Below are 26,544 nucleotides of genomic sequence, written 5' to 3'. Positions count from 1 at the left end.
AAACTCACTGAAGAGGTACACCTTTCCGACTGTTCTTCTTGCATGACTGGATCTGTCTGATGTTTGAATTTTAATTATTTAATACAGTTTTTAATTGTCACACTATATGCTTTGTAATACGTTTAATTTTTGCTTGTTTTCGGCACTATTTTTGGAACCTATTTAAAATATCACACACAATTAAAAATGAAAGGCATTACATGAAGTTACATATATGTATCAGATGGTCTGTGGAGAGTCCAAGAAATAAAATCCAGTCTTTTTTGTTGTGTGTGTGTGTGGCAGATGGAGGTGCTGAGTGTGCGTGTGCAGCAGGAGACTCAGAAGAAGACTCTGTTTAAGGCAGATCTCCATGTACAGAGGCAGGAGATCAGCACCCTGCGCTCCTCTGAGAAACAGCTCAAACAAGAGCTCAACCATCTGCTGGAGCTCAAATTCAGTCTGGAGAAACAAATCCAGGAACTACGCAGGTGAGTTAGGGTTGCTGATGTACTGTATGTTCCATTTATATTATTCTTCTTTGTCATTGTCTTTATACAGTAGTTGTAAATGTCACTATTCTCGTGGAATTAGAATGATTAATAAAACTTATCGCTTTATCGCGTTATCGCTCTTAACTCACAAAATAAGCATAATAATGCATAGCACACACGTATATGATGGATGCAAGAAAAAGGTCTCTCTTCTCTGTTTCCAATCAGGGAGAGAGAAGAAGCTGACATACAGCTGAAAGAGCTGAAGGACCAGTTGGATGCAGAGCAGAACTTCACAGTATGTCTTCACATATTTTGTTGGTGAATGTGTGGAGGGGATGTACTTAGGTTGGATAGTGTATCTGTTCTCATATTTATTTTGAAATAAATAGTTTTTCCTTGATTTCAGAAACTTTATAAAACTCAAATTAGAGAGCTGAAGGAGGACGCTGATGAAAAGGCTAAACTCTACAGTGATGCTCAGCATAGAATAGAGGACCTGCAGGAAGAGAGGTGTGTATTTGCTATTGAAACAGGATGGCGGGACATGAAAATGACTCATCTTGTTTTTTTTGTTTTTTTTACGCAATCACCTGTAATCATGATCCATTAGATAGATACATCTGCACAGAACTCATGTAAGGACCTAAACAATGTTTCTAAACAAGTAACTTGTAGTTTTATGCTTTAACCGCTAGAAGAACGTTACAAAATGTAGATTTAAGATTAAATAAAATTGAAAAATGGAAATTGGGTTTCTTGGCTTTTGGCCCTTGACTTTTGGCTTTGAAACCATCTATATGCTAGTGTATTTCACATCATAGACTGAGTGCCTCGTAAAGGAAAATCACAGTTGAGCGATATAAGCAGAGCATTTTCTCAGTAAAGAGAAAGAGCAATTTGCATTTGAAACCATACCAGTTAGAATAAGGCTAGATGAAACAAGAGGTAAATAGATACAGGTATTTAAAAAATGAAGGAAGGGATAATAAGTTTTATGCATGGATGTCTTACAGCACACTGAATTCCTGTTAAAATACAAACTGGTTTTATGTATGTTTATATAGGGACTCCTTGGCTACCCAGCTGGGGCTGAGCCTGACAAAGGCAGACTCCGAACAGTTGGCGCGCTCCATCGCTGAGGAGCAATACTCGGACCTGGAGAAAGAAAAGATCATGAAGGAGCTGGAGATCAAAGACATGATTGCCAGACATCGGCAGGAACTTAGCGAAAAGGACAATACCATCAGCTCGGTGAGAATTAGAGCGAGTATAAGAATGTATTTATTTCATAATTATTCATATATAATAAATATGAATTACTCTGTGCACACAACATTAACATTCATTCATATTAATGTATTAAAAATCTTTTGTGTTATACCAGCTGGAGGAATCGAACCGCACACTGACTGTGGATGTTGGGAACCTGGCTAATGAGAAAGAAGAGCTCAACCATCAGCTCAAACACCTACAGCATAGTGAGTATTCCTGCTGAATTCCTGTTAATAATATAATAATATGAGTGGATGATGTTATAATGTCCATAATATGTGCTCCATACATGTGCTGTAATGTACATATAACCCTACATTTCTGCTGTTCATAATGTACATAATCCTCACATTGCATTCCTATTTATATTCTGTATGTACTCTGCTTAATACTGTATATAGCAACTCCACTGTACATTCTTTAAAACATAGCTTCACTCACTCTGCACTTATATGTATATAAAACACTATATCCTTGCACTTCTGGTTAGCTGCTAACTGCATTTCATTAGCTCTGTACTTGTACTCTGCATAATGACAATAAAGGTGAATCTAAATCTAACATTTATAAATGTGTTTACACAGAGCTAGAGAGGCTCAGAGAAGAAGATAAAAAGACGAAATCTATGATCCTGTCCTTGGAGAAGCAGATAGAGTCTGAGAGAACCCTCAAGAATCAGGTGTGTTTGGCTTTTAACTGCAGTAAACATGTACATGTTACAAGATTGTTTGGATAGCTTAAAAAAGGTGTTATTAGCATGTCTCCGGTAAATCTGATCAAATGCTTGAATTGTAGACCATAAACAAACTGGCAGAGGTAATGAAGAAGACCGATGTCAGGCCGCAGAAAGGCAACATCACTGACATCCGCAGGAAGGAGAAGGAGAACAGACAACTGCAGTTGCAGCTCCGCAATGAGAAAGAAAAACTCGACAACTTAATCATTAAACACCAGAAAGAAATCAGTGAAATGCAGGCTGTGAGTGACATTAAATATATTTCAAATGAAATGTAACCACCAGAAAACCTAGCCACCGTTCTGCATACATATATAAAGCACACATTAAGTGTTGTCTGTTTTTAGACGTTAGCAGAGGACTCTCAGGTGCGACTGGAGATGCAGATGGCCCTGGACAGTAAAGACAGTGATATTGAGCGTCTGCGCGGTCAGCTCACTTCTCTCAGCATTCATTCTCTGGAAACCCCCATTATCAGCAGCAACGAGCTGGAGGGTGATGACGCGTATCCAGGTAACTATCCAGGTTATGACCCATCAAGCACAGGATGTGGTAATTTATGCTATAATTGATGCTAGGGATGGGCTTCAGATCCATCCATCCATGCATCCATATATATTTTTTCCCTGATTATCCGCTGACACACATAATCAATACGTAACTGCTACTGTTTTTCTCTTTTACCCGTTTTCCATTTCACTCTGTCTTTCTTTTTTGTGTACTTCTCCCACACTTTTTAATATTCCTGTCTTCCCCTGGACACAATGGCAAACTGAATTTATGCATCCTTTTGTTTCTTTTCCTTCATTCTTCTTTCACTCTCACCGTGATGCCGTTGTAGTACGCATCACACACTCACACACCTCTGAGTCCATGTCCTTCACATACCAACGGAGCTCAAAGTAGGTGTGTATTGATACACGGCCATGCCGGATTGCTGCCATAATTTTGCACATAATAACACTGATCACCATGTGTGTTTTTTGAAACTCCAGTAACACTACTAAAACATTTTTATTCCAAGAGACCCCAGTACAGGTTTCATTGTGCACCTGGGAAAGAGGGTTATGAAGGCTTGAAATTCCTTGAAGAGAAATCAACCTGCTTGGTCATTTTCAGTTTGACAAAACCTGTAAATAATTATTGAATTTGTAAAACACTCTTCTGGTTTTCTTTTACCACAGATTCTAGTCTTGAGGGATGGCTCTCACTGCCTACCAGAAATACCAAACGGTTTGGATGGGAAAAGAAGGTAAAGGTTTAGATATACACACTTACATGTCACAAATATAAAAACAAGCCCTCTCTGATCATATGTGTGTGTGTCTCTGTGTAAATTGCAGTATGTGGTGGTAAGCAGCAAGAAGATCCTGTTTTATGACTCAGAGCAAGACAGAGAGCAGTCCAGCCCATTCATGATTCTGGATATAGAGTGAGTTTTTATAAACTTATCTATATTTGACCTGTATATATTGGTTTTATTATTAACCCTGGTTTCAAGTTCATATAAGATTGTAAAATTACATGGGCTGAACATAAACTTGTGTGTTGCATATTTGTCTGTCATACATAAATGAAACAAATATACTTCTGCATATTTGTTTTTTGATAAACTGTTTGCATCTTTTTTTTTTTATAATTATATTTTCAATATTTAAAAATGTTAAAATAATTGGATTTATTGATAAATATATAAACCTGGATGTTGTGTGTTTTTTTAAGTTTACTCTGTAATCCAAATAGATGGAAATTTTATATGGGAAAAATATAAATTCTAATAGATAAATCATAATACATACTACATACACCATAAACATTTACTGCTCTCTTGCACAGCATTAGCCAACCCATTTATTTTTATTCCTCTCTTAGCAAACTCTTCCATGTGAGACCTGTCACTCAGACAGATGTGTACCGCGCAGACCCCAGAGAAATCCCACGCATCTTCCAAGTAACATGCTTAATTTGTCCCTCCAGGAAATGTTTTATAATTCTTTAAGATTAATCTTCCCAAACTTCACCTTTCTTCTTCTGCTCTGCCTGTAGATATTATATGCTAATGAGGGGGAGAGCAAGAAAGACGAGCTTGCTATGGAACCCTTATCAGCAGCTGAAAGGTCGTCGGTTATCCAACACAAAGGTCACGAGTTCGTGATCACGCTTTACCACTTCCCCTCTAGCTGTGAAGCATGTCCAAGGCCTCTGTGGAACGTCTTCAAGCCCCCACCTGCCCTGGAGTGCAGGCGCTGCCGAATCAAATGCCATAAAGACCACATTGATCGCAAAGAAGAGGTCCTAGCTCCATGCAAAGGTCAGGAGAGGTCACACTCACAAAGCACTAAAAAATTCTAATTTATATTACTGTCTGTAGCTTGTTATACACAGAAGAACTTAGCATTTTTGCTACTGAAATTAAATATGAATTAAAATATAGATGTTATTAACATTATACATGTCGTTAGTGCCATTTTATGAGCTCCAAATGTTTTTTTTTATTTTAAATATGGACTTTTGGACCTCCGCATTGTGTATTTTAGCTTGTAACTGACCCGTTTGGTTCTTTTTTTTCACCAGTGAACTATGACATGTCCACGGCGAAAGAGCTACTGCTGCTGGCCAACTCCACAGGAGAGCAGCAGAAATGGGTCAGCCGCTTGCTCAAAAGGGTCCCACGGAAACCTATAGCCCACTCCTCAAGCATAGCTATACCTTCTCCCCACTCCGAGGCAGCATCAAGTGGCCTGTCCCCTCAGCCCTCTCCTCACCTGTCAGCCCATTCATCCCCCAGACTTTCACACAGAGGAGCCGTCAAAGTGCATTCCACCCGACAGCAGCCCTCACCTAAGGCCAGGTGAGAACATCTTGACAGATCCATTTCTTACAAAAGAGCTCGAGAATTATGGGTTTTAAATATTCTTAACCAGGAGGTGAGGCCCACTAGGGGGCCTCGGCACACTCCCAAAGGGGACAGCAGAATATTAAATTGTTTAATTATATAAAATGTGTATATATTTAATTCTAATATTAGTTGACATTAATGTTAATTTGAATGATCTGCTCAAAAAATAAAATTAAGATGAATCCTATTTCTTCTCAAGAACATACAGCTCTTGAAACATTTGGAATCGCAAAATGATTTGAGATTCATTTACCTATACTGACACTCACATTTCTGTTAATAATATATTATTATGATATTATGAAGGGGGCTTATGTCATTAGTTAGACCACACAGTTTTGTGTTAAGGACGCTGATATTTTATCATTGTTTGACAACACACTCTTCCATGAACATTTGAATGCATAATTGATAACGATTTATACGAAGTCACTTTCTATAATCATAAAGAAAATCCTGTTTAATACATGCACATTTGTACTAGCTTGAACTCTTCTGCTCAACTTTTGAAAACTATGTATTGGAGCATTGCTAATGTTGTTGCTTCTTATATTTACTCTTTACATGCAAGTCGCTTTAAAGAAAGAAGTCACCCAAAAATAAACTTGTATAGACTACTTACAATAATTTTATGTTTTTTATAAATATTTGGAGCTTGGAAGCTGGAGTCACTTTGGGAAAATAGTTTTCTATGAGGAAAAAAAATGAAAGTGATTGAAGCAGAAGTGCACCCAAAAATGAAAAAGATGACATTATTCAGAGTAAATGTAGATGCTCCAGGTCATAGTGCTGCAAGTGCACTTTGCAGACACGGCGGTAGAGCCATCATTTTGGTTGGCCACCTACTGTATGTTAACCTGGCACACTAAGTTAGATTTGGTTGTGAAGTTGCACAGGTTCACAGTAGCTTAAATTATAATGCTAACCTTTTATAGCCCTGGCCCCATGCTCCGTATCATTCTTCATTGACCTGTTCACCTTTCACCTTTCACCTTCCCCACTTTTGCTTATGTGTGGAGAGTAAGTACAGCGCATCGCTGCTTATCGTTCAGGTTTTCTGAATGCATGTGCTGCCCTGAAACAAACGATTGGCTCTCTGTTCTGTTCTATGTATGCAAATAAAACAGCACAGATATTCACAGATGAATATGTATGAATGAATAGCTGCCAAAAATGCCATTGTAAAATCAGATTTTATAGAAAAGTTAGCTGCAAATACCGATCTGTCATGGTCACATCTTTTTAAAACTTAAAGAAAAAACTGATTGCATTTATTTTGCATTGCATAAATTGTATTTATCTGTATGTTTTCATTTAAGCGTGGGTGGCCATAATTTTTTTAAAGTTGACTTTGAGGCCGAATGACTCTTTGTTCCAGATGGATTGAGTTGGGCCTGAAGGACTGGGGTTGGTCTCTTGATGTTGAAATGGATGATGAAGATGTATTAGACTTCTGATGAGTTTATGGGGTAACCACAGTGGTGCCTTAGCATGTTTTTGTGCCTGTGTGTTAATGCTTTGGCTTTTAAGTTTTTTGAAGTATGGCATTTATACAATGCATTTTGTTCTCACTGTGAGGGACTGTATCTAGGGCAGGTTTTGATATTGATACTGTGTTTGATGCACTAATATGAGTGGGCATGCAAATGTGTAAATGTTCAGCTGAATTCAAATATGTCTGGCTTAGTTTGAGTAAGTTGGGTCTGAAAACTGATGGTGTGGTGTTGATGCTTTTGTGTGTGGTTGAATATAGAATGGAATGTGAAATGTTTGCCATATATGAGTTTAAAATATATATACATGTATATTTTTTTTTGGTCACTGACCTTAACCCTCTCTCCTCTCCTTTAATTTCAGTTAACCTTGGTGAAGGTTGGATAGATGATAATCCATCCGGGAACAATGAAAGCGGAGAATGTCATAGTGTTCTTTTTGGTAAAAAAGGCAGGACTTCCAAGTGCCAAACTCCACAAGTATAAATGACTGGGGAAAGGGGGTAGGGTCTAATATTTAACACAAAACAAGCCATAAATCACCTAAAGGGTGTAGTTTCAATTCTAAGTCATTTAAGGGTGTTTTATGTCTTCCTAGAATATACAATTCCTCAAAAAACGTTAAGTAAAAGCATTTTAAACTTCGAAAGATATTTTTGGTTTCCTTGCAAGGTTGTCAGTAAGTGTGACTGTTTACCTGAGTGTGTGTTTGAAACAGAATATATACTTCAGCTCTTCAATTACACTATCATCTGAATCTATTTTTGTTAGGAAAAACTGATAAATATTTAGTGACAGATTATATTTTTATCATGCATTATATCAAAGAACACTTTTGAAAAATATTTTTCAAAGAGCATTACTTAGTAGTTTTCCAGAACTATCTGCTCAAAATATATGCATTATTGAAGACTGATACTACATGATGCAAGGATGCAATATGGAGCACATTTAAGCATTTTATTAATTGCTGTGACAAAAATTTGATACAACCTGTATGCACAGTGGAACATGAAGATCTCCGGTCCAAACATTTTCTGTATTTTATCATTTTGCCACTGACAAACTGTTGAAACATTGTGGAATTGTTAATAAAAAAGGTTTAATTGATGGAAGACCTGTGACTCCTTATGTGTGATGATCTAAAAATAGTATGTGGTGTTATACAGGAAACACAAAACATTTTTCTAGGAAGAAGGTTGCATTAATGTAAATGTAAATATAGCTTAATTAGCTATAATTATTCAATACGATATGTTGCCATTGTCATTTACATGCTTTTTGGTGGTTGTTAATGATTCAAAAGAAGTGATAAATAAAATCCAATGCTGCACAAGCGTTTAAACCAAATGTTGACCTGGAAAATCCTTGCTTGCGTATTATTAACCTATGAAAAGTAATATTTGACTTAAGTCATAAAAGCAGAATCAGTTCTACATGAAAAATAAGTTCAAGACTAGACTGTATATTCTTATTTCTGTTGTGTCTTGTCAAAATAATATACAGCTGTGTACATTACCTGCTTTTGGGCTGTTTGTGTGTGTGTGTGTGTGTGTGTGTTTGTGTATGTTTACTTAACTAAAACAGTCCTAATATTTAATCAACCCATCCGTGTTTCCGCATCCCATGGAGATGGTCAGTCTGTCTGTGCATTAGTGAGGACTTTTCATTAGTAGTGCTGGTTTTATGAGTATCAAAGATTTATTCTATCAGGAGCTAATCAACTGAGTCTTTTTGAGTGAGCTATCCAAACATACACTAATTCATTCAAAACCACTGATTCATTCATTAGCAAAGCTAGATTTTATGGCTGAATTGGGCCTTTTCTACCACTATTTCTGAAATGATACGAGTAGTTTTGGTATTATATTTCATACAGTCTCTATGGTGAGTCACTTAATCACTAAATATGCATTCCTCAATTCACTCAAACCTATTTGTTCAGAAATTGTGACTTATTCAGGAAGTAGTTCACCCAAATATGAAAATTCTGCCATCATGTTATAATCTATTTATATACTGTGGGGAAATAAAATGCTCTGGGAGTCAATGGGGACCAGAAACTGTTTGATTACCAACATTGTTTAATATACTTTCTTCTGTGTTCATCTCAACTAATACAGGTTTGGAACAACCTGAGGGTGAGCAAATGATGACAGAATGAAAAATTGTGTGTGAACTGTCATTTTAAAACCGTTCTCTCAATCTTTTCTTTTAAAAACAATTACCTGCTTGATTCACTGGATGATTCTCTCAAACGATTCCTTCAAAACGATGATTCATTTAGGAATAACACCATTGTGTAAAGGCAATGCAAATAGATTTTCCAACAGATTTTGACTGTCTGCCTGTAAACAGCTCTCTCCAGAGGTTAGATTTGTCTCGTTCACCCAGCTACCCATGGGCTTCCTGCGAAGACTCAACAATCTGGAGAGCTTAGACTTCCAAAATAACCAGCTGGAGGAACTGACTCCCAGAGCTCTGACCTCTGCCCAGACTTGAAGCTCTGTACCTGAAAACAACAGACTGAAGACCTTAGATCCATTAGCCTTCATTTGTAATCTATACCTTCGCCAGATATTCTTGAATATCAACCATTTCGGCAGCCTGCCTGCTGGACATTTCCTTACGCAGGATGAACTTGTTTTCCTTGACCTCAGGAACAACTACCTGCAAAATCTGACTCCAGGTATATTGGATGGACGCTTGTATGATGTGTTAATCCATATGGTAATCCATGGCCCTGCAACTCTAGTTTGGCATATCTATAACACTGAGGGAAATTTTTTTTATTTTTTACTACTCCATCAAATGTTTTTAATCATGGAGTAGAAATGTAATTTTATTAAAAAAGGTTTGTGAATGCATGTCCATATGAATAATTTAATGCTTAAAGTGAATTTGTGAATTACTTAATGTGAAAATCTTATCTATTTACAAATAATTTAGGAAAAAATAATTCCGTAAAATACTGAGAGTTCCTAATTAACTTAGTCCAAATGTAATGTGTGCTTTTACAGAACGAAAACCTGATGTTGGTCAGCAGAGGGCACTAAACTCTAATCAAAGTATTTAGAGGTACATACTATGTCCTGAGGGAAATATGGTTTCAGAGTCATTAAAAATGTTTCATGTGTGCACCTATCTTTATAACTGTTTTATCTGTTATTGCTTTTATTAATGCTTTACAAACTGTAATTTTACTTTACCTTTCTCTCTAATTTTTGTGTTGTCTATCAATTTGTCTTCCCGTTTCTCTCTTGTCTCTGATGTAGGCTGTGTGTCCTCGTGTATCTTAGTAACATATGCCTTTATGCATTGCAGAGATTTATAACTCCTGTGTACAAGGGCCATTTCCAGTGGAAGCTACTTATGAAAATTTAACTTTTTCATGAAGGGCATAAAGAGGATAGAAATGATCAGATCGTGCCCTTGTTCCAACTTCTGCCCCCAGCTCCCATAGAGAGAGACATAATGTTGGGGCTTTCAAAATGTAATTGATATTGCATTTTTATTGGTATGACATCACTGTGAAAGCACTCAAATGCATTTCTTCAAGTAGGAAAATAGCATGGTGAATTATGAATGGGCATGTGCAGTTCCCATTAAGAAAGCTATAACAAATACAGAGAAAAATAATAAATTGATCTGACATGGTTGAAAGGATAAGTTAATGATAATGTAATGTAATGCAGTTTACACTTTTAAACCTTTCAAAAATGCAAACGGATGTGTGTCTGACCCTGTTTTCACCTACAACATTGCACAAAGGATGTGAAGATTGGATCAGTGTTCAATGCAGCGTGATGATTTTAATAATTCCTCTGAGAGACTATTACCTCAACCGTCTTCAAATCTCGTGCACTTTTATTGCCAGAATAAACCTCTTTAGAAGGTTTGAAGAGCTCCTAGAGGCTCACAAAGCTGCTCTGTGACCTTCAAGATCTCTGAAATTGACCAATGTTTTTAGGTCAATGATCATATTTCATTGTTAAGTTGTTACAGTAAACAATTTACAATTACCATTCATTTTTAATTGACAGGAGATGTTGAATGTGACATAATATATAATGATAATGATAAAAGTTTGAGTATTCTTTTAGGAGAAAAGTATGATAATTCATTCAAGGCTATTCCACACTACCACTTAATCGATATTAATGCTAATGGCATTGTTCAAGATGAATTCCTTTCGATTTGCTTACATGCTTGCATTAAAAGTAAACTTGCATTTTAACAGGCAAAATTAAATCAAATGGTTATTTATTTACTGAATTCACGCTGATTCTGACATCAGACCATTGCACTTCTATATAAATCAAGTACTTATATTTCAGAGTTTACTGTTCATATTTTATCTGAGATGTGAATTTGAGTTCTCGGAAGAAGAATTTTATTTCAATATTGAGTTGTCCTCGCGGGTTGTACCAGAAACAATCTTACAACTCGTTCACCGTCGTAATCTATAAGATTCTGATGCGATTCATAAAACAAATGACTCTTATGAACTGGTTCTTTTGAACAGTTCATAAGGAATCCTTCACCTCTGACTCAATTACTGAACAATTACTTCTTTTTTTTTTAATGAAGGAAGACATATTAAATTACATAAATTACTAAGTCAAATAAATGCTGACAGCTCTATATTCATCTAAATATCCTGTAATTATTTTTTAAAGAAAAATTCTTAAGCTACAGTCCCATGATCCTTCAGTGTTGTTTCACTTCCACTGTTTCCTTTCAACATTGATAAGAAAATTTTTCCAAAACATCTTTTATTGCTTTTAACATTGAGGTCAAGCAATATGTCAACACGATTAAGTATTCTCTTAATCAAAAGGCAACAAAAACTGTGAAGGTGTGTAAACAATTTGATATATTTTTGTAAGTCCGTACTTCCCCTGGCAAAATGCGATGATGTGAGTCTTTTGTTTATTTTTTTGTTTATGTAAAAAAAAAAAATTCAAATTTTGGAAACGGCACAATATGTTATCTTTATAAAGGAGATGAACGCTCATGTAAACTGTGCAACTGTTGAATAAAAAAAAAAAAAAAAAAAAAAATTGATAAGAAAATTTAATTAATGTTTTTAATGATTTTTTAAGGATCATGTGACACTGAAACTTCAGAGAATGTTTTAAAAAAGAAAAAAAAAAGAAAAAAAATCTACAAACTGTACAGTGATGCTGTGGACGAAGAAAAAAAAGAGCCACTGTGTGAAACACTGATCCATTGGTCAAAAAGATTTAAAAAGGTCATACTAACTCTTTAAACATTGTGCTCATAATATTGTCCATATCCTTGGAAAAATATAATCACAAGTCTGTCTTATAACAGTAATTAATTATACAGAGTAATGGACCTGCCCCGCTCTAGACCCGGCTTGCCATTTATGGCCAATTTCCTTAATTAGGTGTCTGCTGATAATTTAAGTACAGTGTGAAATATATCTTCAATAAAATAGTGTGTTTTGTGGGGTCTTGCTTGACTGAAGGGTGGGAATGATGTAGAGAGAGTGTGCCTCCATAAGATTTAAGAGCAGGGATTTACTAGGCTTTCCAATCTCAGCTTGTCTGTGCTGTTGTAAGAATGACCTTGCTGTTGTGAGAAGACTATATTGTGACTGTCCCTTCCTGTAGAGAAAGAGATCCTCACAGCAGCTGAGATGACATGAAGTGGTCTTTTTCACAAATACCTTTAGTGGCATCATATTTATACGACTTGATACCATCTGTTATCTGAAAGTTAAGTGTTTTACCATCCAGTTTATTTATATTATCCTTTATGCTCACATTTTTATCCTCATTTAGCAAACAGGCTGGCATAGTAGCATTGATGAGTACTGTGTGTTTTAATGTGGTTGTGGCGCCCAGCCATCTTCCCAATAACCTCTCCTTAATTCACTCAACATAACTCATTTTTTCATTGATTTCAGTCAGAGGTTGCTATTTGCTAAATCCACAATGGTCTGGATGTTTTAAGTGCTTATTTCACTTAAAAAAAATAGACGTAATATTTTAATTTGCCAGTATATCTTTTTTATCTAAATCTTAAGTGTTAGATGTATAATCCTAAACAGAAACATTTTCATTTCAATTCAGATTATAAACCATAAACAGCTGATGTGTTAACTTTGACTGCATTTTATGTAAAAGCCTTTTTCATCTCTCTCAGATTTGCTGCTGACCTCCTAGCACCCTTTTGTGGCCCCCCCTGTTTTAAAAGCCCTTGATTTGAACAACAAAGATTAATCCCATAAAAGGTGAATAGGCCTATTCTTTTTTGCTTTTCAGACTTTTCTCTCATTTTCTTTCCTTATCCACCATTAGTAAAGGTCAGTTTTCATCACTGTGATTATTCTTTTCTGCAAATGTGCTTTTTCTCAATTTTCTCCTCTGAAAATTACTCTTAATGCGAAGGAAGATCTCTTTCATCCTGTCATTCATTTAAATCACAGCAGCTGCTTTTGCCTGTTGGTATTTTACTGTCCGTGATTCTATGAATTCACATTTATTTTTATTAGATTCCAGATATTCACATTCTGTCCACCTCAGCACACGCTTTCACATGAACTACTGAAAATTATTAGCTCACACCTGTTTGTCTCTTGTAATTTAATGCTTGTACTCCCACAAACTTTCGAAAAGGTCAAGCACAGTGACCTCTGAAAAACAGACAATTTGTAAGAAACTGGCCACGTAGACACTTGTGTGCAATAGCTGCTTTTACATCATAGAACTCCAGGAGGGGAAACTTATATTTAGAAGCTGAAAAGCAGAAGGCTTTGAGATTCCAAAATGTGTCTGATGTGGAGGGGGATTGACTTTGTTCTCTGATTACAATGTAGTGTGTGTAACTCAATACTGATCCATGTGCAGTTCAGATTTTGGACACCGTCAGCTGCATGAAGCATGTGCTTCTCTCTAAACTGGACAACAACATGATGGTGTCAGAGTTATAGAGGTGCATTTTGCTGTTATTTATGTGGCCTGTATTCCCTATTTTAGTCATCCTGTGTTGGGTGATGCTGATTTAGCTGTGCTGGTGGGGTCAGTGATTACTGGCTATTAGCACTGGCTGCTCTTTTGTCCACCCACATTCCAGATCGAAGCCATATCTCAGTGACCAGCCATAAGTAGTCCTACACACAAACAAAACAACTTTTCCATGTGGGCACAAACAAATTCAATTTATTAATTCACTCAGAATAACACCCACACACAAACACACCCACATCCATGTCCACCCATGTCTTTCAGGAGCCAACAAATGTATATCTCACACCCGAGAGGCGTTCAAAGCACTTGCGGCAAAATTCAAACCCTCTAGCGACATATCATTCGAATTCCCACAGAGGGGCATGGTGGTTCACACTGTTGTTGTTGTTTTTAAATAGGGAGATAAATAGCACAGGTAAATTCATAGATGTCTACATGTAAAGGACAAGATCGGAGTGAATTGTTTAAATAATCTGATGTATCTGAAGCACCAAACTGTAATCGCTACAAGGTTTTAGACATCAACTGGAATATCATAGCATACACATTCAGTCACCATAACAAAAACACACTGTTTTGCAGTTTTGAACTACTGCTATTGCTGGGTCTAAATAGTAATAATAATAATATATTATACAATCAGTTGCTGTTGTTTAATGTCAAATGGCTACAGAAAGAAGAGAGAGGTGAAATGTTGAATGAATGTGGAAATGTGGAAAGAAATGTAAAACAGACAGTCACTTTATTGTCAAGATCATTGAAAAATATATGATGTTACAAAAATGTATACAAATTAGTTCGTGATTGAGAGTACTCTAATTCCATTATAAAGTCAAGTGATTTTTCTTCCTTCAGGCTTGTTCAGTTAAGAGACGAGTCAGATATTCTCATTACCGTGAAATGTCTTCAGAGACAATGAGTCTCGGAGCCTTTGATGTGTACAATTTAAATGATTGATTTCAAATCATTTTGTTTTGAATACATTTTATGTACAATTATGATCAATCCTTTTACATGTACTTGTCTATTGTTTTACTTTAATGTTCCTTGATAAATTGATCTTCTGAGTTGCACTGACCCTTAGTAACCCATTTTATTGAATTATTTTTCTGAAAAGAGACTTAGGGGTGTATACACTAGCTTATAGCTAGGCCTATTAATAAAAGTGATTAAAACAAGAGACATTGTATATGATATGATATGATGTGATAACCTTCAAGTTTTGAGGGTTTCAGTTACAACATTAGACAGACAGACAGACAGACAGACAGATAGATTGCTGTAATAATCACAGTGTATTGTTCATATTGATTAGTTCTGTTTCCTGACTTAGTTTATTATTCTGAAATATTGATAAAGGACAAGCGCAAATCACTCTCTAGTTGTGCTTGCGTTTATGGGCTGGTTGACCTATGGACACATCTGCTGTAACACCAAGTAACGGGATATATGTGTCACTCTGTGACGCGCTCACAGCAGTGCTATCCCAAACTGACCTAGTGCCAGCCGAAGCAGTTCTTTCAGCCTTCGGACACTCCTGCTTTTCCTCCTGCGCGCGTAACGCCATGAGTTCGATCTCATGCTTGGCAGCGGTTTCAAGCACACGCTGCTTACTGTAAACAATGACGAAGTTGTTAATAATCGGGTGGATTGGCAGCGCGATCGCTATTACGCCACACAGAAAACTGACAGCGGCGTTGCACCTGCCCAGCGTTGTTTTAGGATAGATATCCCCATAACCCACAGTGGTCATTGTAATGACAGCCCACCAGAAGGACTGCGGGATACTGGTGAACATGGTTTCAGAGTGGCTCTGTTCCAATGTGTATCCTAGGGCGGAGAACAGGAAAATCCCCACGCTCATGTACATGAAAAGCAGACCCAGCTCTTGCAAGCTTCCTTTGAGCGCGAATGTAAGAGTTTGGAGTCCTGATGAGTGGCGCGCGAGTTTGAAGATGCGTGCAATGCGCATGACACGCAACGCTTGCACTGCCTGCTGGACGTAAGCGAGCTCCATCACGGCAGTGCCCAAATGCGTTAGAATCAGCAGTACGTAAAAAGGCATGATGGCTAGAAAGTCTATTATATTCATGAAGGAGAACACAAAGCGCAATTGGTTCGAAGAAGCCAAGAAACGCAAAACATATTCCACTGTGAACCAGATGATACAAGCCGTCTCGATGGACTCAAGGGTCGGGTGTTCCATTAGATTACCCTCGGCATCTTCCACTTGGAGCTCCGGGTTGGTGCCCACGCACATGACTACAGAAGAGAGCAGGATGAACGTGAACGACACTACTGCGATTACGCGCGCGGCTAAAGATGATTCGGGTTTCTCCATGAGCTTCCACAGGAACGTTTGGCACCTCTGACCTCTAGTGACCGTTCCATCATCATCCAGGTCGTCCAGGATGGCCTTGACTTTCTCTGCTATTTCCTCCAGCTCGGTTTGAACCTCATTTAAACTACTTATACAGCATTCGTCCAGATACTCCGCGTCGATCCGCCAATAGTCCATCTCTCTCATGAAGCACATGGGACAGATTCCTCGCTTCATATGAATCTCTCCGTAGTAATACAGCTCTAGGATGCATCTGAAGACCTCTGGGTCTCTGTCAAAGTAAAACTCTTGGTTTGAGTCATCATAGTCATCACAGAGAGCGCAGAGATTTTCTTGTGTGGAATACGTGGCTCGGTTCACCAGTTCCGCCAAACGTGTCTCTGGATATCGGTTCAGCACGTTCCCGTGGAGAATGTGCTTGACACCACCGATATTCACAGCAATCTCCGTCTCCTCACTCGCCTCTGAGCCGTTACAGTCTGCGTAACGAGTCCTCGGGAACTCCCACATGTCAACTGATACAATCCAGAGTTTTAAGCAAAAACAAAATAAGAATAATTTTTAATCTAGAGGAACATATTCTTTAAAAAGCAACATGTCCATGATATAACAGGAAAGACCGGGGCTAGACACTGCCACATATTTTCAGACTGATTATATATATATCTGCTTCCTACTTTTTCCCGAAAAAAGATTAATAAGTTACTTTAACAAATGCTGACCTTTTATGACATTTACTATAAATTCTGGGGCAATAGAAATGTTAAATTAGACTTTATATTATATTGTTTGGACAAAAGTACTAGTCCCGGTTTCCCATTTTGTATTTGTACATTAGCAAGAAAGAGAACAAAACCTAAGGATTCAATACATTATTCAAATACATTTAAAACGGTGTTTGCATTAGGTAAAGTAGAGCTCTGCACATCAATGTTCTAATGTAAATAGTCAACTGTGATAAAAATAAAACTTACATATGTTTGAATAAAAGCCTGTGAAGAAAGTCTTAAAAAGCTTCTGACTTCTGCTGCATAATGTCCGAATAAATCCTAAAGAGCGCAACATGCAAAGACGGGTGACAGGAGCAGAACTAAGGTGTGTTGTGTGTGGGTGTGTGTGTGTGTAGGGATGGAGCAGGCGTGATGGGCGGGGTGGAAAGCCATAATTTATGTTTTCGGATTGAAGGACCAGGAACATGCTGCAACTCGTGCAGTCATAAAACATAAAGGCCTACTCTCTTATCGTTGTTATAATTATTAGGGGTGCATTAAAAAAATATACACTTGACATCTCATGGTTCTCAGACTTTCTTAAACTTTTTTTCCACGCGTACAGTTTATATATTATTTTAATTAGAGAACTGTTTCGAATTCACCAGTTCCGCCACACGTGTCTCTAGATAACGGTTCAGCATGTCCCGTAGAGAATGTGCTTGACACCACCGATATTCACAGCAATCTCCGTCTCCTAACTCGCCTCTGAGCCGTTAGTCTACGTAACGAGTCCTTATGAGCTCCGACAGCATGTCAATCTATATATGCAATACAATTGTTTTGGCAAAACAACAATTAATAAACTAGACAGGCTATAAATCTATAGTATTTAAATCATGAGACATCTTGCTCAACCTGGCATTAATGACATACTTTTGTCCTGAAAGAAAGTTACGGAACATTTTAGTTAAAATCTTTACTACTGTGGTTTTACTGTGTTTACTATGATAAATATGATAAATATGCCCCCATTACAATTACTTATTGCAACCACTTAACTTTAAAAAAAAAAAAAAAAAAAAAAAAAAAGGAGGGGGGGGGGGGGAGTGGCCTAATGGTTAGAGGGTTGGACTCCCAATCGAAGGGTTGTGAGTTCTAGTCTCGGGCCGGACGGAATTGGGTGGGGGTAGTGCACGAACAGCTCTCTCTCCACCTTCAATACCACGACTTAGGTGCCCTTGAGCAAGGCATCGAACCCCCAACTGCTCCCCGGGCGCCGCAACATAAATGGCTGCCCACTGCTCCGGGTGTGTGCTCACAGTGTGTGTGTGTGTTCACTGCTCTGTGTGTGTGTATTTCGGATGGGCTAAATGCAGAGCACACATTCTGAGTATGGGTCACCATACTTGGCTGAATGTCACTTCACACATATTATAACCAGACGTTTCCATCGAACGCTGAAATATCCCCATCTAGTGTTAAAAAGTGTAAACTGCAGTGCAGTGTCACTTGATTAAACTGCCAAACATTTGCTTATCAATTGATATTAAAAAATTATTCAGTTTCTTGTGTTGAAAATTGTTTATTTATATCCCCATAACTTAATCTGAGCTTGTTATTTTCAATTGTAGTGTTGAAATGCATACTTTTCAACATACAGACTACAAATACATTTATTTATTATTATTTTATTTTTCTGAAGTATATCACATGGGGAACTGCCTCATCCTGGTGGGCTGCATCTCCAGCTCAGCACTGGCCTATCAGGAGAAGTCAGGTTAGATGATTTGAGAATAACACCAAAACTGAACCTTAACATCACGTGACACACTCATAGTCACCTTGGAGGTTGTATAAAGATGCAGCAGCTGTCTGAGCTCAGTATTCTGTTGTTGTACATTCTGTGTTTCCACCAGAAGCTCAGCCCTTTCAGTCAGTACAGTACTAAGGATAAAACATTGTTGTTAATAATACAGGTTAACTTCTCTAAGTCTAAATAAAGGTTTTAATTTGGGTGCAGTATGGTATAATTATTGACTACAAAAATGTACACTTACTGGTACTTGTTGAGAGATGTATCTAGAGCACTCCAGAGCCTGAGTTTGGACTCTGGGATGACATTAGCAATGCTTTCCCAGTACGCTCCATCTTCTGAATCATCTCTCATATCCAACCCCAAAACACTGCTCTTCTGTGAGGCCTGAACATCACTGGACATAATAACAGATAGTTGATTTTAGGGAATATGTGTGACAGCAGAAACGTCTTGGTTTGAAATGCAAGCGCACTAACTGGGGTCTGCAGTACTGAGCTGTAAAATCTTTCAGTGCCACTAGTAGGTCATTATGATGGATGAAGTCCGAGTTGTTGGCTGTCTCCTCTTCCTAACAAAAGCACAAAAGGGAAATGCAACATACTTGTTTCCAGAGTAGCATAGTGAGAGGTTGAACTGTTATGGGATCCACTTTTACCTCCATCTCTTCCTTCTGCTCTTGGCCATGTTGTCTGTAATTCATTAAGAACTCAGCCATTTTATACACATCCTTATCACTCTCGATCCCTATTGCCTGTGTGCATTAAAGAAAGAAGAAATCGAATTAGACATCAGTCTTTTTCATTTTTCAGTGGTTCTCAAACCTTTCGACTCAATGGCTCTCCTTTGTACAAGATAAAAGATCATTTGAAGGCCCTGCTATAATATGTACCTCTGACACTTCTGCTAAAATAAAAAAAATAAACTGCAAATAAGATACTTTATATCTTAATTTAGTTTTTCTTAACTAATTTGAAATAATTGAAAGATTTATTGGGGGCTCTCCTGGAAGTTTGCAGAGGCCCCCTTGTTGAGAACCAAAGGTCTAATTGTACTTACTGAGAAAATGGCATCTAGCTTTATAAGGGACTGATCATTCTTCTCCAGATGAGACACCAGCTTCAGTAGTTTACTCTCTACAAGGAACCCCTGAGAGAAAGAGAAAAAAAGAGACAGATTTTTGCTTCTGGTTTTGAAAAGAAATACAACTGCTTAGAACTATTTAGAGGTTTTCTGCAAGTTGTATGAGGGGAAATGGCCTTGTTAAATCAAGTAAAGAAAATCTAAGAAATAAACTGAAAAGAATACAAAATATCAATATGTTCTCATAATGTAAATGCACACAATGAGTTGCATTAGTTGCATCCATTACTGTTTAATTCTTGAAAGTCTTGAATACCTCTGTTCCCAACCTCTAGAAATAACTGGAGATAGTTTTACTGTACCTTCTGATCACACTGCAGAAAAGTGACACATTTACTTAAGAAATGTCAATTTGTCTTTGTGAAGTTCTTTTATGACATAAGATAAGTTTTTAAATGAAGTGAGTTCATAATTAAATCAAAAAGAATTTGTTAACTTGAAGGGCAAATGACAAGTTTTAATTCCCCATTTACAGATATTTGTTAATTTTTTTAAGCATAAAACTAATTTTGTAAAGATTTTCAAGATTTAATTTACATTTGCATCTATAACATTGGATCTCACTGACTAGTGTCATAATATGGACAAAATACTTTTTAAACATTATAGAATATCTTCTTTTGTGTTCAATAGAAAATAGAAAAAAAGTCATAGGTTTGGAACAACATAAGGGTAAAGGAATTTATTTAAGACCATAATATTAATAATTAATAATTTATTCTAGGATATGTGAAATATATACAGTATTTTAACATAATTGAAGCATGATTTCAAGTAAGGTTCATTTTTTTTTATTTCAATCAGTCAAAAGTATCCCTAACTGTTGAATCACACACTCACCAATTCGTCACACAGCAGCTCCAGAATTCTCTTCACTGTTCTCCTGTTCACTCCACTAGCAGTGTCGTCCAGACCCACAGGTTCCTCCACTAAATCTCCTCTTGTTTCTTCTTGCAGGGTATCTGCAGCTGCCTGTGAGGCCGTCCTGAGTGTCTTCTGTTCGATCGGGCCGGAGCGCTCCATGAAGGGCAGCGGAGGAGACACCCAAGCATGACCCAGCTGCTGCTCATGAATGATTCTGTCCGTCTCCAGCACCCTGTGTGCCAGTGCCTTTACCTCATCTTCACTCATCAGCCATAACTTCTCAAAGCGCTCGGCATCAAGCGCTGAAAAGTGTCTGTCCAAAAATACAAAAACAAGGTTTGTCTAGGGTCTGTCTGAAAGCCTTTAAGTCATGAGGGAAGTAAGTGCACTCACCTTGCTTTCTTCTGCATGTCTTTGTACTGTTGTTTGATGCGTGTGTAGTCATTTCTCAGTGATATCTCCTCTGCTTTCAACTGCTTTTCCTGATTGGCGCATTTAGACTTTAGGTTGTTGAGAACGTCTTGCATTCTGAAAGAAATTCAGGTCAGTTCTGAGTGTTTTCCTGCAGTGGGGTGAGATTACTAGACTAAACATCCTTTCACACCAAAAATGTTAACTCTAATGATATCAGCTGAAAGGCAGTGACTCTTGCTGCATTAAAAATATTGAACGAGAATGTAATGCATTCAAATGTTTTAAAACGAAAAAAAGACAGATATATGGGTTCTACTATCCTAAGAAGTAGCATATCTTTACTAAGATTAGTATGGATATTCACTGCTATGCATACTTTAAGTTTTTGTAATGTGTTTGAAAGAAGTTAATTTGATAAAAAATACAGTAAAACTGTAATATTGTGATATATTATTTAAATTCAAAATTACTTTTCTAGTTTAATATGTTTCAAAACATTATTTATTTCTGTGATTTTGGTGCCATATGATCCCTCAGATATAATTTTATTATGATGCTTTCATTATTAAGAAACATTATGTATTATTATCAATGTTGAAAACAGTACTTTTGATTGAATACCAGTATTAATGTCTTCCTGACATCAAACTTTTAACATGAGTGTACCAAGATTATTCTGTAAAAGTTATGATACCTTATAATTTTCCTCTTCAAATAGGATTTTAAGATGGCATTCTCTTCCTCTCTTTTCTTTAGCACCTCATATTTGTAATCAAGTTTTTCTTCATTCAGATGGCAGTTGAACTTCACCTCTTGTAACTTCTTTCTTAAATTCTGCACACACAAACAGACACAAAGGCAGATGTTTATTTTATATCTAAAGCATTACCGTCTCTAGCATATAGTTACATGTAAGCAGTACATACAGTTTATTTAAGTCCATATCACATTCACCTGTACTTCTGTATCCATTCTGATTTTGTCTGTGTTGTATTCTTCAGCTTTCCAAACCCTCAGCTTCTGCAGCAAGTCCTCATGCTCCTCCAGGAGACTTAAACCCTGCATCAGATTCCTAAACTGCAGAAAAAGATGCATCTGTTGTCAAAGTGGTTTCAGTCAAAGGTATTCACATTCAAATCAGTTTCAATCCAATGTGTGCATTAGTCCATGTGTGTGTCACTTTTCTAAGCATTGTACCTCTTTCTCGCTTCGTTCTTCATCTGATGTCCCCATTTCTTCCTGTGTTTGGTTAGCAACGTTCTTCTCTCCTCATCAAATGAGTTCTTTAATGTCCACAGAAAATAAATGGTATATGACAGTGTGCATTCATATAGACATGCTATTATATATGGTGTAACTGTTCATTCCTTATTAAACCAAACACATCAAAATAATTGTGTAGAGGGTGGAATGATAATTTGTAGGCAGTACAAGACCTCAATATGCTGCAAGTCCTCTCGGTATGACTTTTTCAGACTTGAGATCTGTTCTTCCATTCTCTCAATCAACAGGTCTATGTCTTTAGCCTGTCTTTTCAAGTCCTTCACATAGTGATCATCACTGGCCTTTAGCTCCTATACAAAAAAAAATGCTGCTAATTACTCTTGATTTACAGTCCATACGTTTTCACTTGCATTTGTTGGAGACTGAAGTTCACCTGCTGTAGCTCACTGATCAGTTTATTCTTGTCCCCTAAAATCTGTTCACAGAGTTGTTGCTGGCTGTTCAGAGCATCTCTTAGATCTAGTGGGGTCTGTTTCATTTTAGCATCTGTCCATTTGCGAGTGATCTCCTCAAACTTTCCTGGCTGGACTTGGCCTCATTTTCCAGCTTTTCTCTCCTTATAGAATCAAATGACACATTTTTAGTGTGAATACAAACTTTACAGAGGTAAAATTTCAATACTTACAGTGACAGAGGGAGACTAAGTGTTTAATTGCATGTACCTCAGTCGGCATGCCTCCTCTAGCTCTGTTCTCCTGTATGTCTCTCTGGCATCTACAGCTACTTCAATGTTGGTCACCAACTCTAGACCATCACTTTGCAATTTTGCCATGTGCTGCAAAAAGAGCAGAAGGAAAGTGTCCTGGAAATTTGATCTACCTTACACATTATGTGCACATTATTCAATAGTAAATTATTTCAAAACTACAATATTTGCTTTTTGTAATATTTCATATCATGATAAAATATAATATAAAGGCATAACAGCAAGATGTTAACTATATTTAAATGCAGACCACTGACCCTTTTACTTTTCTCCACTTCCTTCTGACTTTTCCGTGCTTCTTCTTGAATATCCTCCTTTCCCTGGGAATCTTCGACAAGGTCTTGACTGCAAAAAAAGAAAGAAAAAGAAATTGTAAGTGTTTCATTGCGCGTATGAAATCTCCAGAATAAGTTACTTAAAGATCTGAGATCATGACACTTTTATTGCTAACTAATGAAACAAGGTACTCGGCTAATGTAACGTTGCTCGAGATGAATGTTTACCGTGTTTGGCCTCATTTCGTGCGGCTATGCGGAAGGCGACGGGCTGTGATTCTCTCCGCTTGGTTTTTAGACTCAACAGATGGTCCAGGTTCGTCTGCCTCATCCCCTGCAAAAGTCTCGGGTTGATGCATTTTAAGTTGCGTTAAGAAGCACTAGTCCAAGATATAGACACAGCGATGAATGGTAGAGTACTGTTTACAATACCGTTGCTATGATACTGCTCGAGTGGACGAATGTCGGTTACTGCATTGCAACCAAGACTGTATAAAAACAACCACTGATCTGTAACAGAATATCCTAGATCAACGACTTCCAGACATATATATATATATATATTATATATATATATTATATATATATATATATATATATATATATATATATATTATTATATTATATACAGAAAGTCTATGTCAGCAACGTCAACCAGCAGGAACTGTTTTTTTTAGCAGCAGTAATGTTTGTGTAACAGCTGAATGTGGCGATAATTTAAGAAAGCTGTCTTTATGGCTTTCTCTCTGTGTCTCTCTTTCATTCGCCAACCTCTGATTCCTGATAACTTTGCTAAACTAGCTTGTGTCTAGCTTAATTTGTGCACTCGACTGTGCCATCACATTAAAAGAACATGCATCAGACTGTAACCTTATGTGACTCATATTTACAGCCACTTATTTAATTCTTTTGCTCTCCAAATGAACATTTTTGCAGCATCCATTACAATATACAGATTTATCAGGGACTTTTTTTTAGTATTAGTCTCTAAATTGGAGAGGGACCGTAGACTCGCAGCTATAGGGAAACCAGTCACACAGTCTGGGGCTAAAGTACTTGTGTTGGCATGCTAATCACCTTAGTGATTATAGTGGCTTAACGTTTAGCATTGCACACTTTTACCTTTGCTTGACTGATCATTTTGGCATTAGGATCAGGAGATACTGTACATCAATCAACCATAGTTCTCCTGTCTGTGGGTGTAAAATGCATTTATGTGTGTGCATCCGTGCATGTTTTTAAGGGTTGTGTTCCTCTTTAAAAAGGGGGAATTGCTAACTAAAGATAACAGAATGTCTTTTAGATTAGTAGTTTTCACAACGCAAAAAAATAGTTGCAGGTCTATCACAGGGCAGTAGATATAAACAATAGTGAATAAAAATAATACCATGAAACTATCATACATAATTTGAGGAGAGGAGAAAATACTTTCACATCTTAGTTGTTGTTAATGATAATAAAGGCAGCTGATTCATCCAATCAAACTGAATTTTTGGCATTAATGCATCTGTTCACTCAGTAATAAGGCTGATATATTAATAGAATATTTAGTTGTTCCATGTTTTTGGATTATAAATCACATTTCTGCTGTTATTTATGTATTTAATTGTTTAATTTTTATTTATCAGCCTATGAATTTTGCTTATTGTTTGGCCTATGTGGTATGTGTAATTATACATTTCAGTTAGATTGGTTAAGGAGATATTTGAGAGAGAGAGAAGGAGAGAGAGAAGGAGAAAGAGATGAGACAAGGAAGGGATTAAACAAATTGGATTTGTTTTAAAACAGACACTATTAGACAGAGCGAGGATTTCAGTTTGGTGTTTGTCTGTCTCTGTATCTATTTTCCTTTCTTTCTTTTAGGAATATTAGAGACAACCAGAAAACAAAAAGGAACTCAACAGTATGACCCAACAGCAGGAGAAGTTGGAGTCTCTGATAAGGAGTATGGAGGTCCTGCTGAGGGAGGTGGAGCAGCTACGTGGGAACCTGTGAACATTACAACCTGGAGCTGAATCGCCACATCATGGAGCTTCGCCTGGAGAACAGAATACTGACTGACAAATACAACGCTCTTTACAAGGCTGCAGGGGGCCTTGGAGACCATCAAGGACTTCCAAGACACCAAATACGCTTTGGATGCCAAAGAAAGGCAAGCTGAGAAGCTCAACAGACAGCTCTGATGAAACTGTAGACAGCAGAAACCAGAGCCACAGCTTTTACCCTTTTGGGGGATTTCAGCATACAAATGGCTTACTCAAGTCTCATATTAAAATGAGATATGACTAAAGATTTTAACATCCAAACAATGACACATCTGAGTTTTTACCTGAAATCTCTCTTATTTAATGTTATAGGCACCTAAACAATGCATCTTGTTTATTCAAGTTCAATGTTTAAAGTAGTATATGTGTGTTGGAAGTAGTATATGTGATGTCTGGATCTTAGTTGTTAGGGTGGAAGTAAAGCCGATCCTGTAGGTAAAGTTGACACAGAGAGTCTGCATTCTCCTTCACAGTGACAGCAACCACCTGTCATTCTGGTTACTGAAAAGTGAAAGGGACTAAAATAGCAGCTTAGAGGATTGAGTGTCACAAAGCACTTCCACCCCTATGATTTAATACTATATTTTAGTGGCACTACGAGGAACGTCTGTGGTTAGAAATTTTTTTAAAAGCCTCGTTGTGAGACCTGTCACACAGCACACACTTATGCTTTCAGAATAATATTTCTCTCTCTCTTTCTAAATAATATTTTGGGATTCTGGCCTTAAAGGAATAGTTCACCCAAAAAATGAAAATTTGCTGGAATCTGTACTCACAGTTTGGAGAAATTTAGCATTATATTCACTTTGCTCACAAATGGATCCTCTGCACTGAATAGGTGCCGTCAGAATGAGAAGTCTCAAACAACATAAAAACTTCACGAATAATCTATCGAGTAATCCACAACATACTCCAGTCCACCACTTAAATCTTTTTGAGAAGCGAAAAGCTGCGTGTTTGTAGAAACAAATTTTCATTCTAAGGGTGAAATATTCCTTTTTAGGTTGAAAGTCCCTTGTATGATCCTGTTTATTTTTCTGTAAAACTGATTTGAAATATGCACTGTAAAATA

The 26,544-nt window shown here is 37.2% G+C and overlaps 2 protein-coding genes and 1 pseudogene across 2 annotated transcripts; 1 reads left to right on the top strand and 2 right to left on the bottom strand.

The window, feature by feature from the left end:
- Window positions 1-6: 6 nt before the first annotated feature.
- On the top strand, window positions 7-8,200 carry LOC113078118 (rho-associated protein kinase 2-like; the record flags this gene model as incomplete). The annotated part of the gene is made up of 15 exons (XM_026250429.1): window positions 7-15; window positions 286-470; window positions 702-771; window positions 883-986; window positions 1,541-1,727; window positions 1,861-1,954; window positions 2,333-2,427; window positions 2,544-2,726; window positions 2,832-2,997; window positions 3,669-3,736; window positions 3,828-3,916; window positions 4,357-4,435; window positions 4,531-4,795; window positions 5,059-5,335; window positions 7,241-8,200. Coding segments are annotated over 15 exons (1,875 nt in total), but the record flags the coding sequence as incomplete, so codon positions are not given.
- A 6,989-nt stretch (window positions 8,201-15,189) lies between these two features.
- On the bottom strand, window positions 15,190-17,343 carry LOC113078120 (potassium voltage-gated channel subfamily F member 1-like). Its single transcript, XM_026250430.1, has 2 exons — window positions 17,190-17,343; window positions 15,190-16,730 (listed from the first exon to the last, which is right to left on the bottom strand). The coding sequence occupies exons 1-2, from the start codon at window positions 17,278-17,280 to the stop codon at window positions 15,253-15,255; spliced, it is 1,569 nt and encodes a 522-aa protein (XP_026106215.1). The 5' UTR covers window positions 17,281-17,343; the 3' UTR covers window positions 15,190-15,252.
- Window positions 17,344-18,505: 1,162 nt separating this feature from the next.
- LOC113078119 (dynein regulatory complex protein 1-like) lies at window positions 18,506-23,858 on the bottom strand (annotated as a pseudogene).
- Between the last annotated feature and the right edge of the window lie 2,686 nt (window positions 23,859-26,544).

Source organism: Carassius auratus, unplaced genomic scaffold, assembly GCF_003368295.1.
Source record: "Carassius auratus strain Wakin unplaced genomic scaffold, ASM336829v1 scaf_tig00024258, whole genome shotgun sequence".
NCBI lineage: Eukaryota > Metazoa > Chordata > Actinopteri > Cypriniformes > Cyprinidae > Carassius > Carassius auratus.
This window is presented reverse-complemented; position numbering and strand designations above follow the sequence as displayed.

Coding starts and splice junctions, on each gene's coding strand:
- LOC113078120 (XM_026250430.1), bottom strand. CDS start 17,280: ATGTTGCGCTCTTTAGGATTTATTCGGACATTATGCAGCAGAAGTCAG. Junction 16,731..17,189: donor AGGCTTTTATTCAAACATAT/GTAAGTTTTATT, acceptor GGATTGTATCAG/TTGACATGTGGGAGTTCCCG.